General features: G+C 47.3%; 1 protein-coding gene and 4 non-coding genes across 5 annotated transcripts; 1 reads left to right on the top strand and 4 right to left on the bottom strand.

The window, feature by feature from the left end:
* Positions 1 to 697: 697 nt before the first annotated feature.
* On the bottom strand, positions 698 to 903 carry LOC149083746 (small nucleolar RNA U3). Its single transcript, XR_016193136.1, has one exon. It is a non-coding gene; the product is annotated as a small nucleolar RNA U3 (small nucleolar RNA).
* A 1,084-nt stretch (positions 904 to 1,987) lies between these two features.
* LOC149083745 (small nucleolar RNA U3) lies at positions 1,988 to 2,193 on the bottom strand. The gene has a single exon (XR_016193135.1). It is a non-coding gene; the product is annotated as a small nucleolar RNA U3 (small nucleolar RNA).
* Positions 2,194 to 2,628: 435 nt separating this feature from the next.
* On the bottom strand, positions 2,629 to 2,834 carry LOC149083744 (small nucleolar RNA U3). Its single transcript, XR_016193134.1, has one exon. It is a non-coding gene; the product is annotated as a small nucleolar RNA U3 (small nucleolar RNA).
* A 7,259-nt stretch (positions 2,835 to 10,093) lies between these two features.
* LOC149083743 (small nucleolar RNA U3) lies at positions 10,094 to 10,299 on the bottom strand. The gene has a single exon (XR_016193132.1). It is a non-coding gene; the product is annotated as a small nucleolar RNA U3 (small nucleolar RNA).
* Positions 10,300 to 17,942: 7,643 nt separating this feature from the next.
* LOC149083742 (uncharacterized) lies at positions 17,943 to 19,073 on the top strand. Its single transcript, XM_089235219.1, has one exon. The coding sequence runs from the start codon at positions 17,943 to 17,945 to the stop codon at positions 19,071 to 19,073; it is 1,131 nt and encodes a 376-aa protein (XP_089091345.1).
* Positions 19,074 to 19,533: the final 460 nt, after the last annotated feature.

Here is a 19,533-nt window from a genome sequence, read left to right as displayed (position 1 = left end):
CTTTCCACCACCCTACACGATTTTCGGAAGGAGCGAAAAAGCCTCAGACACTCCGTCAAGAACACCGGGATGATTCTTGACTCGCGAATCCAAACGGTTCGTTGATCGGGACAAGAAGGCCCTTGCCCGCTCAACAAAGAAGCCCTGTTTAGACCGGTCGACGTGTAGGCGAGCATTCGATGCAAGCATGAAAATCCCATTAACTAAACTCTGTCAAGTGACCCCACACTGGAATAATAAAATGCTTCACATCTAAGCCCGTTCGAGGGTACCACCGAACCTCTTTGGAAGGGGCCCGTATCACCGAAATGGTATCCCTCTAGTGCTTTCCACCACCCTACACGATTTTCGGAAGGAGCGAAAAAGCCTCAGACACTCCGTCAAGAACACCGGGATGATTCTTGACTCGCGAATCCAAACGGTTCTTCGATCGGGACGAGAAGGCCCTTGCCCGCTCAACACAGAAGCCCTGTTTATACCGGTCGACGTGTAGGCGAGCATTCGATGCCAGCATGAAACACCCATTAACTAATGTTTTTGAAGTGAACCCAGAGGAAAATGTTTAAATGCTTTATATATAAACTCGTACGAGCATACCGTTACTTTACTTTACTGCCAGACGTAGTCCACCGCATATAAGACATAGGTACAAGAGCATTTCTAAGATTTGACAAGCCCAGAAACCTAATGGGGGAAAACCACTCAGAACGAGTTATCGCCCGAAGAACACCTTTGGGATGTCAGGAGCGATCGTAAATGACAGCAGACCCGTGACAGTCTACCTGACGGCTTCACACTCATGAGGCAAAGTCTCACGTCATCATCGTGGTTTGAGAAAAGAGAATCCGTAAGACACGAACTCAGAAATAATAACACAGTTATAATCCCATGAAATATGATATTTATACGAATATACAAATGAACCTCTTCGGAAGGGGCCCGAATCATTGGACTGGTATCCGTTTCGAGCTTTCCACCACGCTACACGATTTTTGGGACTGAAAAAGCCTCAGACACGCCGTCAATTTCACCGGGATGATTCTTGACTCGCGAATCCAAACGGTTCGTCGATCGGGACAAGAAGGCCCTTGCCCGCTCAACACAGAAGCCCTGTTTAGACCGGTCGACGTGTAGGCGAGCATTCGATGCAAGCATGAAACACCCATTAACTAAATCTGTCAAGTGACCCCACACTGAAATAATAAAACGCTTCAAATCTAAGCCCGTTCGAGGGTACCACCGAACCTCTTTGGAAGGGGCCCGTATCACCGGACTGGTATCCCTCTAGTGCTTTCCACCACCCTACACGATTTTCGGAAGGAGCGAAAAAGCCTCAGACACTCCGTCAAGAACACCGGGATGATTCTTGACTCGCGAATCCAAACGGTTCGTTGATCGGGACAAGAAGGCCCTTGCCCGCTCAACAAAGAAGCCCTGTTTAGACCGGTCGACGTGTAGGCGAGCATTCGATGCAAGCATGAAAATCCCATTAACTTAACTCTGTCAAGTGACCCAACACTGAAATAATAAAATGCTTCACATCTAAGCCCGTTCGAGGGTACCACCGAACCTCTTTGGAAGGGGCCCGTATCACCGAAATGGTATCCCTCTAGTGCTTTCCACCACCCTACACGATTTTCGGAAGGAGCGAAAAAGCCTCAGACACTCCGTCAAGAACACCGGGATGATTCTTGACTCGCGAATCCAAACGGTTCTTCGATCGGGACGAGAAGGCCCTTGCCCGCTCAACACAGAAGCCCTGTTTATACCGGTCGACGTGTAGGCGAGCATTCGATGCCAGCATGAAACACCCATTAACTAATGTTTTTGAAGTGAACCCAGAGGAAAATGTTTAAATGCTTTATATATAAACTCGTACGAGCATACCGTTACTTTACTTTACTGCCAGACGTAGTCCACCGCATATAAGACATAGGTACAAGAGCATTTCTAAGATTTGACAAGCCCAGAAACCTAATGGGGGAAAACCACTCAGAACGAGTTATCGCCCGAAGAACACCTTTGGGATGTCAGGAGCGATCGTAAATGACAGCAGACCCGTGACAGTCTACCTGACGGCTTCACACTCATGAGGCAAAGTCTCACGTCATCATCGTGGTTTGAGAAAAGAGAATCCGTAAGACACGAACTCAGAAATAATAACACAGTTATAATCCCATGAAATATGATATTTATACGAATATACAAATGAACCTCTTCGGAAGGGGCCTGAATCATTGGACTGGTATCCGTTTCGAGCTTTCCACCACGCTACACGATTTTTGGGACAGAAAAAGCCTCAGACACTCCGTCAAGAACACCGGGATGATTCTTGACTCGCGAATCCAAACGGTTCTTCGATCGGGACGAGAAGGCCCTTGCCCGCTCAACACAGAAGCCCTGTTTATACCGGTCGACGTGTAGGCGAGCATTCGATGCCAGCATGAAACACCCATTAACTAATGTTTTTGAAGTGAACCCAGAGGAAAATGTTTAAATGCTTTATATATAAACTCGTACGAGCATACCGTTACTTTACTTTACTGCCAGACGTAGTCCACCGCATATAAGACATAGGTACAAGAGCATTTCTAAGATTTGACAAGCCCAGAAACCTAATGGGGGAAAACCACTCAGAACGAGTTATCGCCCGAAGAACACCTTTGGGATGTCAGGAGCGATCGTAAATGACAGCAGACCCGTGACAGTCTACCTGACGGCTTCACACTCATGAGGCAAAGTCTCACGTCATCATCGTGGTTTGAGAAAAGAGAATCCGTAAGACACGAACTCAGAAATAATAACACAGTTATAATCCCATGAAATATGATATTTATACGAATATACAAATGAACCTCTTCGGAAGGGGCCCGAATCATTGGACTGGTATCCGTTTCGAGCTTTCCACCACGCTACACGATTTTTGGGACAGAAAAAGCCTCAGACACGCCGTCAATTTCACCGGGATGATTCTTAACTCGCGAAACCAAACGGTTCGCCGATCGGGACAAGAAGGCCCTTGCCCGCTCAACACAGAAGCCCTGTTTAGACCGGTCGACGTGTAGGCGAGCATTCGATGCAAGCATGAAACACCCATTAACTAAAATCTGTCAAGTGACCCCACACTGAAATAATAAAACGCTTCAAATCTAAGCCCGTTCGAGGGTACCACCGAACCTCTTTGGAAGGGGCCCGTATCACCGGACTGGTATCCCTCTAGTGCTTTCCACCACCCTACACGATTTTCGGAAGGAGCGAAAAAGCCTCAGACACTCCGTCAAGAACACCGGGATGATTCTTGACTCGCGAATCCAAACGGTTCGTTGATCGGGACAAGAAGGCCCTTGCCCGCTCAACAAAGAAGCCCTGTTTAGACCGGTCGACGTGTAGGCGAGCATTCGATGCAAGCATGAAAATCCCATTAACTAAACTCTGTCAAGTGACCCCACACTGAAATAATAAAACGCTTCACATCTAAGCCCGTTCGAGGGTACCACCGAACCTCTTTGGAAGGGGCCCGTATCACCGGACTGGTATCCCTCTAGTGCTTTCCACCACCCTACACGATTTTCGGAAGGAGCGAAAAAGCCTCAGACACTCCGTCAAGAACACCGGGATGATTCTTGACTCGCGAATCCAAACGGTTCGTTGATCGGGACAAGAAGGCCCTTGCCCGCTCAACAAAGAAGCCCTGTTTAGACCGGTCGACGTGTAGGCGAGCATTCGATGCAAGCATGAAACACCCATTAACTAAATCTGTCAAGTGACCCCACACTGAAATAATAAAACGCTTCACATCTAAGCCCGTTCGAGGGTCCCACCGAACCTCTTTGGAAGGGGCCCGTATCACCGGACTGGTATCCCTCTAGTGCTTTCCACCACCCTACACGATTTTCGGAAGGAGCGAAAAAGCCTCAGACACTCCGTCAAGAACACCGGGATGATTCTTGACTCGCGAATCCAAACGGTTCGTCGATCGGGACGAGAAGGCCCTTGCCCGCTCAACACAGAAGCCCTGTTTAGACCGGTCGACGTGTAGGCGAGCATTCGATGCAAGCATGAAACACCCATTAACTAAAATCTGTCAAGTGACCCCACACTGAAATAATAAAACGCTTCAAATCTAAGCCCGTTCGAGGGTACCACCGAACCTCTTTGGAAGGGGCCCGTATCACCGGACTGGTATCCCTCTAGTGCTTTCCACCACCCTACACGATTTTCGGAAGGAGCGAAAAAGCCTCAGACACTCCGTCAAGAACACCGGGAGGATTCTTGACTCGCGAATCCAAACGGTTCGTTGATCGGGACAAGAAGGCCCTTGCCCGCTCAACAAAGAAGCCCTGTTTAGACCGGTCGACGTGTAGGCGAGCATTCGATGCAAGCATGAAAATCCCATTAACTAAACTCTGTCAAGTGACCCCACACTGAAATAATAAAATGCTTCACATCTAAGCCCGTTCGAGGGTACCACCGAACCTCTTTGGAAGGGGCCCGTATCACCGGAATGGTATCCCTCTAGTGCTTTCCACCACCCTACACGATCTTCGGAAGGAGCGAAAAAGCCTCAGACACTCCGTCAAGAACACCGGGATGATTCTTGACTCGCGAATCCAAACGGTTCGTCGATCGGGACGAGAAGGCCCTTGCCCGCTCAACACAGAAGCCCTGTTTAGACCGGTCGACGTGTAGGCGAGCATTCGATGCAAGCATGAAACACCCATTAACTAAAATCTGTCAATTGACCCCACACTGAAATAATAAAACGCTTCAAATCTAAGCCCGTTCGAGGGTACCACCGAACCTCTTTGGAAGGGGCCCGTATCACCGGACTGGTATCCCTCTAGTGCTTTCCACCACCCTACACGATTTTCGGAAGGAGCGAAAAAGCCTCAGACACTCCGTCAAGAACACCGGGATGATTCTTGACTCGCGAATCCAAACGGTTCGTTGATCGGGACAAGAAGGCCCTTGCCCGCTCAACAAAGAAGCCCTGTTTAGACCGGTCGACGTGTAGGCGAGCATTCGATGCAAGCATGAAAATCCCATTAACTAAACTCTGTCAAGTGACCCCACACTGAAATAATAAAACGCTTCACATCTAAGCCCGTTCGAGGGTACCACCGAACCTCTTTGGAAGGGGCCCGTATCACCGGAATGGTATCCCTCTAGTGCTTTCCACCACCCTACACGATTTTCGGAAGGAGCGAAAAAGCCTCAGACACTCCGTCAAGAACACCGGGATGATTCTTGACTCGCGAATCCAAACGGTTCATCGATCGGGACGAGAAGGCCCTTGCCCGCTCAACACAGAAGCCCTGTTTAGACCGGTCGACGTGTAGGCGAGCATTCGATGCAAGCATGAAACACCCATTAACTAAAATCTGTCAAGTGACCCCACACTGAAATAATAAAACGCTTCAAATCTAAGCCCGTTCGAGGGTACCACCGAACCTCTTTGGAAGGGGCCCGTATCACCGGACTGGTATCCCTCTAGTGCTTTCCACCACCCTACACGATTTTCGGAAGGAGCGAAAAAGCCTCAGACACTCCGTCAAGAACACCGGGATGATTCTTGACTCGCGAATCCAAACGGTTCGTTGATCGGGACAAGAAGGCCCTTGCCCGCTCAACAAAGAAGCCCTGTTTAGACCGGTCGACGTGTAGGCGAGCATTCGATGCAAGCATGAAAATTCCATTAACTAAACTCTGTCAAGTGACCCCACACTGAAATAATAAAACGCTTCACATCTAAGCCCGTTCGAGGGTACCACCGAACCTCTTTGGAAGGGGCCCGTATCACCGGACTGGTATCCCTCTAGTGCTTTCCACCACCCTACACGATTTTCGGAAGGAGCGAAAAAGCCTCAGACACTCCGTCAAGAACACCGGGATGATTCTTGACTCGCGAATCCAAACGGTTCGTTGATCGGGACAAGAAGGCCCTTTCCCGCTCAACAAAGAAGCCCTGTTTAGACCGGTCGACGTGTAGGCGAGCATTCGATGCAAGCATGAAACACCCATTAACTAAAATCTGTCAAGTGACCCCACACTGAAATAATAAAACGCTTCAAATCTAAGCCCGTTCGAGGGTACCACCGAACCTCTTTGGAAGGGGCCCGTATCACCGGACTGGTATCCCTCTAGTGCTTTCCACCACCCTACACGATTTTCGGAAGGAGCGAAAAAGCCTCAGACACTCCGTCAAGAACACCGGGATGATTCTTGACTCGCGAATCCAAACGGTTCGTTGATCGGGACAAGAAGGCCCTTGCCCGCTCAACAAAGAAGCCCTGTTTAGACCGGTCGACGTGTAGGCGAGCATTCGATGCAAGCATGAAAATCCCATTAACTAAACTCTGTCAAGTGACCCCACACTGAAATAATAAAACGCTTCACATCTAAGCCCGTTCGAGGGTACCACCGAACCTCTTTGGAAGGGGCCCGTATCACCGGACTGGTATCCCTCTAGTGCTTTCCACCACCCTACACGATTTTCGGAAGGAGCGAAAAAGCCTCAGACACTCCGTCAAGAACACCGGGATGATTCTTGACTCGCGAATCCAAACGGTTCGTTGATCGGGACAAGAAGGCCCTTGCCCGCTCAACAAAGAAGCCCTGTTTAGACCGGTCGACGTGTAGGCGAGCATTCGATGCAAGCATGAAACACCCATTAACTAAAATCTGTCAAATGACCCCACACTGAAATAATAAAATGCTTCAGATCTAATCCCGGTCGAGGGTACCACCGAACCTCTTTTGAAGGGGTCCGTATCACCGGACTGGTATCCCTCTAGTGCTTTCCACCACCCTACACGATTTTCGGAAGGAGCGAAAAAGCCTCAGACACTCCGTCAAGAACACCGGGATGATTCTTGACTCGCGAATCCAAACGGTTCGTCGATCGGGACGAGAAGGCCCTTGCCCGCTCAACACAGAAGCCCTGTTTAGACCGGTCGACGTGTAGGCGAGCATTCGATGCAAGCATGAAACACCCATTAACTAAAATCTGTCAAGTGACCCCACACTGAAATAATAAAACGCTTCAAATCTAAGCCCGTTCGAGGGTACCACCGAACCTCTTTGGAAGGGGCCCGTATCACCGGACTGGTATCCCTCTAGTGCTTTCCACCACCCTACACGATTTTCTGAAGGAGCGAAAAAGCCTCAGACACTCCGTCAAGAACACCGGGAGGATTCTTGACTCGCGAATCCAAACGGTTCGTTGATCGGGACAAGAAGGCCCTTGCCCGCTCAACAAAGAAGCCCTGTTTAGACCGGTCGACGTGTAGGCGAGCATTCGATGCAAGCATGAAAATCCCATTAACTAAACTCTGTCAAGTGACCCCACACTGAAATAATAAAATGCTTCACATCTAAGCCCGTTCGAGGGTACCACCGAACCTCTTTGGAAGGGGCCCGTATCACCGGAATGGTATCCCTCTAGTGCTTTCCACCACCCTACACGATCTTCGGAAGGAGCGAAAAAGCCTCAGACACTCCGTCAAGAACACCGGGATGATTCTTGACTCGCGAATCCAAACGGTTCGTCGATCGGGACGAGAAGGCCCTTGCCCGCTCAACACAGAAGCCCTGTTTAGACCGGTCGACGTGTAGGCGAGCATTCGATGCAAGCATGAAACACCCATTAACTAAAATCTGTCAATTGACCCCACACTGAAATAATAAAACGCTTCAAATCTAAGCCCGTTCGAGGGTACCACCGAACCTCTTTGGAAGGGGCCCGTATCACCGGACTGGTATCCCTCTAGTGCTTTCCACCACCCTACACGATTTTCGGAAGGAGCGAAAAAGCCTCAGACACTCCGTCAAGAACACCGGGATGATTCTTGACTCGCGAATCCAAACGGTTCGTTGATCGGGACAAGAAGGCCCTTGCCCGCTCAACAAAGAAGCCCTGTTTAGACCGGTCGACGTGTAGGCGAGCATTCGATGCAAGCATGAAAATCCCATTAACTAAACTCTGTCAAGTGACCCCACACTGAAATAATAAAACGCTTCACATCTAAGCCCGTTCGAGGGTACCACCGAACCTCTTTGGAAGGGGCCCGTATCACCGGAATGGTATCCCTCTAGTGCTTTCCACCACCCTACACGATTTTCGGAAGGAGCGAAAAAGCCTCAGACACTCCGTCAAGAACACCGGGATGATTCTTGACTCGCGAATCCAAACGGTTCATCGATCGGGACGAGAAGGCCCTTGCCCGCTCAACACAGAAGCCCTGTTTAGACCGGTCGACGTGTAGGCGAGCATTCGATGCAAGCATGAAACACCCATTAACTAAAATCTGTCAAGTGACCCCACACTGAAATAATAAAACGCTTCAAATCTAAGCCCGTTCGAGGGTACCACCGAACCTCTTTGGAAGGGGCCCGTATCACCGGACTGGTATCCCTCTAGTGCTTTCCACCACCCTACACGATTTTCGGAAGGAGCGAAAAAGCCTCAGACACTCCGTCAAGAACACCGGGATGATTCTTGACTCGCGAATCCAAACGGTTCGTTGATCGGGACAAGAAGGCCCTTGCCCGCTCAACAAAGAAGCCCTGTTTAGACCGGTCGACGTGTAGGCGAGCATTCGATGCAAGCATGAAAATCCCATTAACTAAACTCTGTCAAGTGACCCCACACTGAAATAATAAAACGCTTCACATCTAAGCCCGTTCGAGGGTACCACCGAACCTCTTTGGAAGGGGCCCGTATCACCGGACTGGTATCCCTCTAGTGCTTTCCACCACCCTACACGATTTTCGGAAGGAGCGAAAAAGCCTCAGACACTCCGTCAAGAACACCGGGATGATTCTTGACTCGCGAATCCAAACGGTTCGTTGATCGGGACAAGAAGGCCCTTTCCCGCTCAACAAAGAAGCCCTGTTTAGACCGGTCGACGTGTAGGCGAGCATTCGATGCAAGCATGAAAATCCCATTAACTAAACTCTGTCAATTGACCCCACACTGAAATAATAAAATGCTTCACATCTAAGCCCGTTCGAGGGTACCACCGAACCTCTTTGGAAGGGGCCCGTATCACCGGAAAGGTATCCTTCTAGTGCTTTCCACCACCCTACACGATTTTCGGAAGGAGCGAAAAAGCCTCAGACACTCCGTCAAGAACACCGGGATGATTCTTGACTCGCGAACCCAAACGGTTCGTCGATCGGGACAGGAAGGCCCTTGCCCGCTCCACACAGAAGCCCTGTTTAGACCGGTCGACGTGTAGGCGAGCATTCGATGCAAGCATGAAACACCCATTAACTAAAATCTGTCAAGTGACCCCACACTGAAATAATAAAACGCTTCACATCTAAGCCCGTTGGAGGGTACCACCGAACCTCTTTGGAAGGGGCCCGTATCACCGGACTGGTATCCCTCTAGTGCTTTCCACCACCCTACACGATTTTCGGAAGGAGCGAAAAAGCCTCAGACACTCCGTCAAGAACACCGGGATGATTCTTGACTCGCGAATCCAAACGGTTCGTTGATCGGGACAAGAAGGCCCTTGCCCGCTCAACACAGAAGCCCTGTTTAGACCGGTCGACGTGTAGGCGAGCATTCGATGCAAGCATGAAACACCCATTAACTAAAATCTGTCAAGTGACCCCACACTGAAATAATAAAATGCTTCAGATCTAAGCCAGTTCGAGGGTACCACCGAACCTCTTTGGAAGGGGCCCGTATCACCGGACTGGTATCCCTCTAGTGCTTTCCACCACCCTACACGATTTTCGGAAGGAGCGAAAAAGCCTCAGACACTCCGTCAAGAACACCGGGATGATTCTTGACTCGCGAATCCAAACGGTTCGTCGATGGGGACAAGAAGGCCCTTGCCCGCTCAACACAGAAGCCCTGTTTAGACCGGTCGACGTGTAGGCGAGCATTCGATGCCAGCATGAAACACCCATTAACTAATGTTTTTGAAGTGAACCCAGAGGGAAATGTTTAAATGCTTTATATATAAACTCGTACGAGCATACCGTTACTTTACTTTACTGCCAGACGTAGTCCACCGCATATAAGACATAGATACAAGAGCATTTCTAAGATTTGACAAGCCCAGAAACCTAATGGGGGAGAACCACTCAGAATAAGTTATCGCCCGTACAACACCTTTGGGATGTCAGGAGCGATCGTAAATGACAGCAGACCCGTGACAGTCTACCTGACGGCTTCACACTCATGATTCAAATTCTCACGTCATCATCGTGGTTTAATATGAGAGAATTCGTAAGACGCGAACTCACAAATCATAACACTGTTTTAATGCCATGAAATATGATATTTATACGAATATACAAACTAATATCTTTGGAAGGGGCCGGTATCACCGGACTGGTATCCCTTTCGTGCTTTCCACCACCCTACACGGTTTTTGGGAGAGAGAAATCCTCAGACACTCCGTCAAGAGCACCGGGATGATTCTTGACTCGCGAATCCAAACAGTTCGTCGATCGGGACAAGAAGGCCCTCGCCCGCTCAACACAGAAGTCCTGTTTAGACCGGTCGACGTGTAGGCGAGCATTCGATGCAAGCATGAAACTCCCATTAACTAAACTCTGTCAAGTCACCCCATAGTGAAATGAAAAAATGCTTCACATCTAAGCCCGTGCGAGGGTACCTTCGAACCTCTTTGGAAGGGGCCGCACCACCGCACTGGTATCTTTCTAAACCAGATATATGGTAAAACCAGAAGTCATCCTCTGGATGAATACCTAATAATATTTTTAAGGTACAAATCGAGCATGACTTGAAAGGGTTTTGTGCGTACCAAGCTTAGTTGAGAGTCAACGAGAACGGTTACTTTTGTTTGGTATAAGTCACTGAAAAATAATTTTAATTCATTAATTTTGGTAAGTCACTACTGACGTTATGCACCGATGGCTGTTTATGATAGCGTTATACGATTGAGAAGGGGGAGGGGGGGGGGTTGGACCCTAACAGAATTCTTACGTTAGGAATCGCCTATAATTTGAGGAAGGTCCTGAGTATATATAGCTTTAGATGGGGCCTACGAATAATTTTCAAGTATTGAAAATACGCTCTTCGATGATAGCTTAATCTTTGAATAAAAACGCTAGTATAGGCAGTGAACGCTATCCTATTCGAAATCGGTTGTTTTCAGGATCGTTATACAGATATAATAATATATACAGGGTGTTTCAGAAACTCATGACCTTACGTTAGGGGGAATGGTAATAAATAACCATTCAACCCATGCATGGAACTCAAGTGCTTAAGCGCTAGACGGCGGTGCGTGCTGTGTCACGAAATGGGGAGAAAGAAGACAGAGACAGAATGAAAGGACAAAGTTTTATTCAACAACTTCCAATGACGCAGAGTTGTTGGTGCCATCGTTGAAAGGTTCTCGGTGCAATCCTTAGACATCCCTCGCATTGCCGATCTCTGCTACGTACATGTAATGCACGCCGGCGTTCTCCTGATTCATGTACTCGCCGGTTATCCACAGCACGGTTGCGGGTTCGTTCAGTTCGTTGGGGAGCACCCCTAGCGCTTAACCACTCGACTTCCGGGTATGGGTTGTATGGTAATTTTTGCTTCTATCACCCCCCTCCCTAACGTATGCGTCATGAGTTTTTGAACACCCCTGCGCACAATGCATTCTTCCCCCTACTGAGTAAGTGCATGAGTCCCGTGTATTCGAGATGACTAGAAACTTAGAAAGTTTTAGTACCCTCCCCCCATTGCTTCTTTCATGCTCCCTCCCCCCCGCTAAAAATGTAAAGGATGTTTCGGTTAGTCAGTGAAAATACGTCATACATCGATGGCTGCTTGTGATAGCCATACTAATAAGCCATACACATGCACCTCGTCCATATTTCTCTTATAGAACTCAAAACGAATTGGTACATGTTGGAATGTGCGTGTTGTGAACCTAACGCGAAGTTTGTTTCTGTATAATGTTTGTTCCATAATAGTGCTGCCATCTGCCATAAATTTTTCTAATTATGAGGGAAGTGTAATGATTGAATAGCTTATGATAGCACCTAAGGGCGTATCCACACACTCTCACTCGCCCCGAACCCTGTTCGCAGTTATTTTCCTTTCCAAATTCCCCGCGTGCTCTTGCTCCCAAGGGGCCCGCTTTGAGGGCAGCAAGTGTCCGCAAACGTATAGGTACTGCCAGAAACTTCACTTCATTTCGCGTGTTCTTGCTCTTACTATTTTTTTTTTTTTAAATCTTCTTTTCTCTTCCCCTCCCCAGTTCCGACCGCAGCCGTAGCTATACAAAATCAAAGAGACGCAACGCAAGCCCCTTCTCCTGATTCCATCGTCGGCGGGGCCCACCCAAGTTTGGCGTTCGTGCGTTGCTTGGCTCGCGATGAAATACTTTGTGACAGCCGTACGCAGGACAACGAACGCATAGCGCGCATGAAGACGTGCCTTTAACGATATTCTTACGTTATAATCTTAGAAGGGTCTTCGGTATACAAAGCTTTAGTTGGGGGAAAGGGCGGGCTACCAATATAGTGTCAAGGAGGTTTCGAAAGTCATTGACGATACAGACACCGATGATAACTTATTCCAGCAAAAATGCTGATGAGCCCTTTTTTGACGTTATCCGAAATCGGGGGGGTGGGGGGTTTCCCCCCAAGATATAGGAATATAGATATAATAATCTATAGAGTTTTGTTTATGAATTTATTTGCCAGCCGAGTAGTACTCGCCAGGAAACCCACCGCGCTGAAGCGCCCGAAGGCACTATGTCAACATACCCTCATACACACATCCCGGCTGTGAAGGGAGTACAGTCGAAACGAGATGCTTTTCCGATATTTGGCAGTTTTTTGGAAATTATTTGACTGGCTTTTAAGTGTTTTGGCTTCGCTCGAACTGTCCCTACTCCCCGAGATTACTCGACTGGACGGAATATAACTGAAAATTTTATATTATTTTTGCGAATTTATCTGAATTTTTAATTTTCCGACTTAAAATTGCAATAAGCATTTTTTTCCCCCCAGTGAAGTAGCTTATGGTTGGTACCGATTTCACGTGGTCCTAACTAAGCATTAGTGCCCAGACAGGGCACCGCAATTTTTTTCGGAAACTGGAAAAATATACGACCCCTATAATTTCGCAGGACACATTCCCATAATTTCATCAATCCTTTTCTTCGCTTGTCCCGTTTTCCCCCGCTTCGCAACGAGTTTTATTTGAATTTGTATTTTTTGACTGAAATGAAGGATTGAGATTGTAAACTATATATCAGTGTTTCCCAAAGTGGGCAATATCGCCCCCTGGTGGGCGATGGAAAGGTCCAAGAGGGCGATAGAAGCCCCGGGTATAACATAGGATGCTATGGGTTCGCTTGAGTTGAAGGGGCGACGAGGGAAAAATTTATCTGAAGAAAGGGGCGATGGAACAAAAAGTTTGGGAAACTATGCTATATATGATGGTAATTATGACTCTGATTATAATAATTATATTCAAATATAAATACATATTAATTTCAAACATTTGTGAAACGTAAACGTTTTTTTGTTTTGGTGAATGATATTTGAATCAATTTCAAGGTTCCGGTAGCCGTCAAACGACATTGGCGATTTTTTCAGCGATAGTTGGCAACTTTAATTAATTTAATCCCCATTGACAATTTTTTTTCCCTGGGTATAATTAGTATTATACTTGATTTTGGCAATTTTTTGGCAATGATTGGTGATGGCCCGTATGGATCTCGATTTCCCGTATTTTTATGAGAGATGCATGTGGTCAGCCTTTTACTCTATTGATACTTTTCCACTCGAACACCTTTCGCGGGCCGGAGGTCGTACACTTCTGGTCTAAAACCAGGATACAGCAATTAAGTTATCATTTTTACATTATTATGTGCTTATTCTGTAAAGGGAGTTCTTTGCTTTAATCTCATTGGTGGAGGGGAGATCCCTACTACTACTACTACTATACACACACACACACACACACACACACACACATGCAACTCGTCCATATTCCTCTGCGGAACTTAAAACGAACTAGCACATGTTGGAATTTACGTGTACGTGTTATGTTACGAATTTACGATTACACGTGTACGTGTTATGAACCTAACGGGGAGTTTGTTTCTGTGCAATGTTTGTTATGTGTAGTGTTGCCATCTGCCATCAATTTTTCCAACTATGAGTGAAGTGTAATGACTGAATCGTTGTAGGCCTGTTACTCGCTGTGGTGCGACACTTTTTAACTGGGAGGTCGGCTAGTATTTGCGCTTCGAAGGTGGGAATCACAGAAAAATAAACTTCAGCCGACCACCACTGTGGCGATGGTGTGGTTCGAACCCGAGTCCTCGCTGGGGAGGTCCCTGGTCTTCTTCTTGCTGGCACAAAGGATCCGTGAAACACAAAAGGTTAAGAATCCCTGCTGTAGAGGAACCCATGAAAATTCACTGGCTTTGTAGCCACAATATGTCCTGACCTACTACTAACATGCACCTCGTCCATATTCCTCTGCGGAACTTCTAACGAATTGGCACATGTTGGAATGTGTGTGTATGTATAGTGAACCTTCCGTGAAGTTTCTTTTTGTGTAATGCTTGTTATGTGTAGTGCTGCCATCTGTAATCAATTTCTTAAACTACGAGTTTTTTCTCAACTCATAGTGAATGAAGTGTAGTGAATGAATATAATTGTAACGTTGTAGGCCTGTTGCTCTGTTTCGGCGATACTTTTTAACGGAGAGATCGGCTCGCATTCGCGCCTCGAAGTTGGGAACCGCAGAAAACCAACTTCAGCTGACCACCACTGTGGCGACGGTAGGGTTTTGAACCCGGGACCTCGCGACGCTAGTCCGTCACTATGACCACTCGACCACCATAGCGTCTATATACTTAATCTGCAAAATTAAAACGAGATCTCATCATCATGGGCCCGTCTGAACTTGAGCCTCCACCCCCCCCCCCCCACCGCAACGGGCTCCTGCTATAAGACGGTACCACGTACCTCCACCACCACTAAACCATAATATGGCTTCCACTCTAGGCTGTGTTGGAAGTTATATCCAGACCACTAAATATATGATTCGCGGTCGCACCTAACTATCAACGCAACGGATTATTATCAGAACCGTTATAACCGATTTATTTGGCTATAATCAGCGCGGATTATTATGATAATTAAAGAATTCCAATGTTATTTAAAGACTAGTAATTTTAGTGAAAAATGAAGGGGGAAAATGGAAATCTCTCACCCCGTTCAGCATATCTTTAGATGTCCAATGGGGAATCTGCCACAAGACGCGGACGTCTTCACTCTTCGAGAGACTCGGACCAACTGAGGATTCCCTTGTTGTGATCCGCTATCGTATTCCGTCTGTTGACTTCCAACAGATGCTGCGTCCGACTTCAATCGACTTCTGCTCAACAAAGACGTGAATCGTAAATCTGTTGATTTTATTTTTCGATTGTTGTATTGAAGGCATTGTTGGGAATTTGTTGTTGGGCATTGTTGGGCATCGAGAGAACTTTTGTCCATACCTTTTCTTTTTCTTGGGGGGATGTTTGTGGAGTTTTGATTCGGTTTCATTCAGGGGGTGACGACATTTTCTCGCTGGATATTGAGATCTCTAATACGGGGGAAATTGTGGAAAATCACTTGTTTTTTTCCAAGAGTCGATGCCAAGGTGAGCAAAGCTGCATCACTGTGACTGAGCGGGTCATATTTCCTCGAGAAAAATACTGGAAATCGGGTTACCGTATATACTCGTGTATAAGCCGACCCCCCCCCCCCCAACTTCAGGACCACCAAAACCGCAATAAATTGAAAACCCATGTATATAAGCCATCTTCAGTTCCGTCCATCGCATTGCTGACGCAACACTTTCTGAAGGATCGGCAGAAACAGAATTCCACGCCTCATGTACCCATTGGCACACTAGGCCAATGTCAGGTTTCTTCAAGGCACCACTGTTTGTAGTTTCTTGATCATTCCTCAAATTGTCTTTGAGACGCTTGTTGATGCTCACATCTAAAGGCTGTACAATCGACGTTGGCCCACCTGGTATGGGGGCCGTGCAAGTATTACGTAAGCAAATTTTTAGCCATTTTTGACCCCCTCCCCCTTCCTTGTCAGCAAAAGTCAGCAAACTACTGACCCCCTCCTCCCCCTTGTCAGCAAAATTTCGTCATCAGCTCTGCCCCTCTGAATCCTAACTCATATTTTCATGAAGGGTGGTTGATGACGTAAGCATTATCCAAACCCCGCCCTCCCCCCCTTGTCAGCAAATCGGAAACCCCCCCCCCACCCACATCGATGATGACGTAATACTTGAACGGCCCCTATCAAAGCCAATGATGTTGTTTTCGATTTCTTTGCCTCGGCTTCGACATTATCAGTTCTGTGGGGTTTGAACATATCCCATACCAATAATGCCGGATTCTCGAACACTGCTACAAAAATGACTACTGATTGTGGGGTCGATATTTTCTCATCAAAAACTGACCCGAGTATAAGCCGACCCCCCCCCCCCCCCCCACTTGAGGAACGAATTTTTCCACAAAAAAAACTCGGCTTATACACGAGTATATACGGTATATACTAAATGCGGAAAATCGTTGCTGAACGCAAAGCTGCGCTGAAGCAAAGTTATCGCTGAAATCACTGAAAAAAAATCGCCAATGGCGAGAAATAGCTACAGCCAATCGCAATGTATTGAAATGTATTTCACGGAGGGAAAAACGTCTATTATTTCTTATTCTAGTGTGTTCTAATTACAGTAAAATCTCGACTATCCTTCTCCGTGAGAAATTGAAGTTTGTGGATGTTATGTCGAAACTGATATTTGGAATGAAAAGTGATTTGTCTTCTCCGGGTCCCCCTTGCATACCGGGCAAGTGCGTTAACCAATACGTCAGAGACATTTTTCAATTCCTTACAACACGTATTAGTAGCGTGAAGCGCCGAGTGGAGACACATACGGATTAAATACAACAATTTTCGCCCCAGTTGTCGTTTCTGTATCAAGAGATGGTATTTTTTTCGGCCTGAAATATACTGAGAAATTGAATTTTCTGGATGTTAGGGGCCGTTCAAGTATTACGTCATCATCGATGGGGGGGGGGGGAGTCCGATTTGCTGACTTTTGTGACAAGTGGGGGAGAGGGTGTTTGGATGATGCTTACGTCATCAACCACCCTTTATCAGGATATGAAATATTCTTAATGGCATCTTACTCGGTGCGCCAAACACGAGAAAAACCTTTCGATAGTTTGTGGCTACTTGAAGTAACATCCCCCCCCCCTATTGATAAGTGCCCTACAGAGCCACTTTAGTGACCTCTAAATGTTTCGCGGATCCAAGTGATATGGAAATGTGTCCGGGCCGCTTAAGTGATCTGGCAATGTGTCCGGGCCGCTTAAGTGATCTGGAAATGTGTCCGGGCCGCTTAAGTGCTCTGGAAATGTGCCCGGGCCGCTCAAGTGCTCTGGAAATGTGCCACGGGTAATTTGAGTGGTGTAGAACCGCACTGAGGGCCACTTAAGTGCTCTAAAACTACGTCACATGTCACCCAAGGGATCTGTAATTGTGTCACGGATCGCTTAATTGTTCTGGAACTGTGTCTCGGATCGCTTGAGAGTTCTGGAACTGTGTCTCGGGTCGCTTCAGTGTTCTGGAACTGTGTCTCGGGTCATTTAAGTGATCTGAAAATGTGCCACGGGCCGCTTAAATGTTCTCGAATTGTACCACGAGACACTTAAGCGATCTGTAGATGTGCCGGTTAGCTCATTTCTTTACAAAATTAGGTTTGAGGAGGGCAGGCCGCATCAGATAACCCCCGGGGCCATATTTGGTCCGCGGGCCAAGGGCCTTTATGCGCATGGGGGTCCTCTATGACGGTTAGAACGCAGCACATGCTGAATTCCGCACAAAGAGGATTTCTCCTGTACATGACTAGATGTTACCGCACGACGTCTACCATGGCAATGCAGGTGCTGGCAGGTACTCCTCCGTTGGCCTTGATCACGCAATTCCTTGCAAAATCCGCCAGACTCACCAGGCTGGGAAGAAACATCACGTCAGCAGGAATACACCTTGACTCAACCAATTATGAAAGAAATGCGATAGGATGGACCCAACACCCTGCCAGTGAGCCCATCGATGCCCAGATAACAACCGATGAGCAACTCGTGGACCCCAAATGCAAAGCAATCTACACAGACGGCTCCCAAACAGCGGACGGGACGGCAGCAGCCCTTATATGGCTGACTGATGGAATCACTACCAATCAATGGGCCGCGAGGCTGCAGGACGGTTGCAGTGTCTTCCAAGCGGAGCTGTGGGCCCTCAAAATGGCTACAGAGCAAGCCATAAAAACAGAGGACAGAATAAGGATTTTCACGGATAGCAGAGCTAGCCTGGAAGCAATAAGAGACCCGCTCACACGACACCACAATGCCAGACAGATCCGCAACTACCTGACCACCAACAGAAATGTCAGTCTGCACTGGGTGCGAGGTCATTCTGGTATCCATGGCAACGAGTTGGTGGATAAGCTCGCCAAGAAAACCACCAAATCTGCTCAGAGCGCAATGTTAATTAAGCTTCCCCCTTCCCATGCCAAAAGACTTCTGAAAAGTCACTTATTAAAAATGTGGCAGGAGGACTGGGACGAACCTGAACACCCAGGCAGACTGATTCACGATATCCTACCTCGAGTCGGATGGAGGGCTGTGGGATGGTCCCGAGAGAAAGCCATTTTCTTTACTGGTCATGGACCATTCCCCAGCTACCTCGAGAGATTCAAAATATCTAACAACAACAAATGTATGTGCGGAGAAGTCGGCACACCACTCCACTATGCCACCAGCTGCCCTTACACAAAAGTCTTCCACCTGATCAAACCAAGGCAAGAGCTGGTGAAGGAGTGGTTTAGGAGGATGAGCCGGCTCGAAAAAGAATCACGAACTCTTGAGAATCTCGTGCGCTATCTCGAAAAAGAGGGCATTGAAAAACTCCACAGGAGGAGAATAGACATAGGCAACCACACAACTAGACCAGATCAGCCTACGAGAAGATCCAGCAGACTGGCAGCAACACGGCGCCATTGAACAATAAGTTAGCGACCAAGTCACGGCCCAAGAGACCCCCCGGGACAAACTGTGATCAGGGCTATGAATGGTTGTGCATAAAAAAAAAAAAAAAAAAAAATGAAAAATGTCGGTTTACATAGCGGCGTGAAATCTTTATGTATATAATGTATATATCATGTAAATATTTTTCTTTTGTCTTGCTTTGTAAATATTTTTTCATAAACAATAAAAAACCCGCATTAGCCCCCCCGAAAGGGATTCGGCAGTAAATTGTCCCTAGACGATTTGCCGGGGCTATTGTCGGCGAATTGAATTGAATTGAATTGGCCTTTATGCGATTCATCATTATATGGCTTGAAGAGTGGGTCGCAATGAATTTATTAAAGATAAATTTTGAGTTCATAGCCTTCAAATGGCGTTGAAATTGATTAATTATAATAACATATAAAGGTATTTTCTCCCGAAGCTTCAATTTAAA

This window comes from Pholcus phalangioides, unplaced genomic scaffold, assembly GCF_987345545.1.
Source record: "Pholcus phalangioides strain wild (caught in Gottingen) unplaced genomic scaffold, Ppha-v1.0 ptg000008l_1, whole genome shotgun sequence".
NCBI classification, from domain to species: Eukaryota; Metazoa; Arthropoda; class Arachnida; order Araneae; family Pholcidae; genus Pholcus; species Pholcus phalangioides.
Note: the sequence above shows the minus strand (reverse complement) of the source record. Positions and strands in the feature narration are given on the sequence as shown.

What these genes read in the sequence shown, in the direction of transcription:
- LOC149083742 (XM_089235219.1), top strand. Translation starts at nt 17,943, where the DNA reads ATGGCAATGCAGGTGCTGGCAGGTACTCCTCCGTTGGCCTTGATCACG.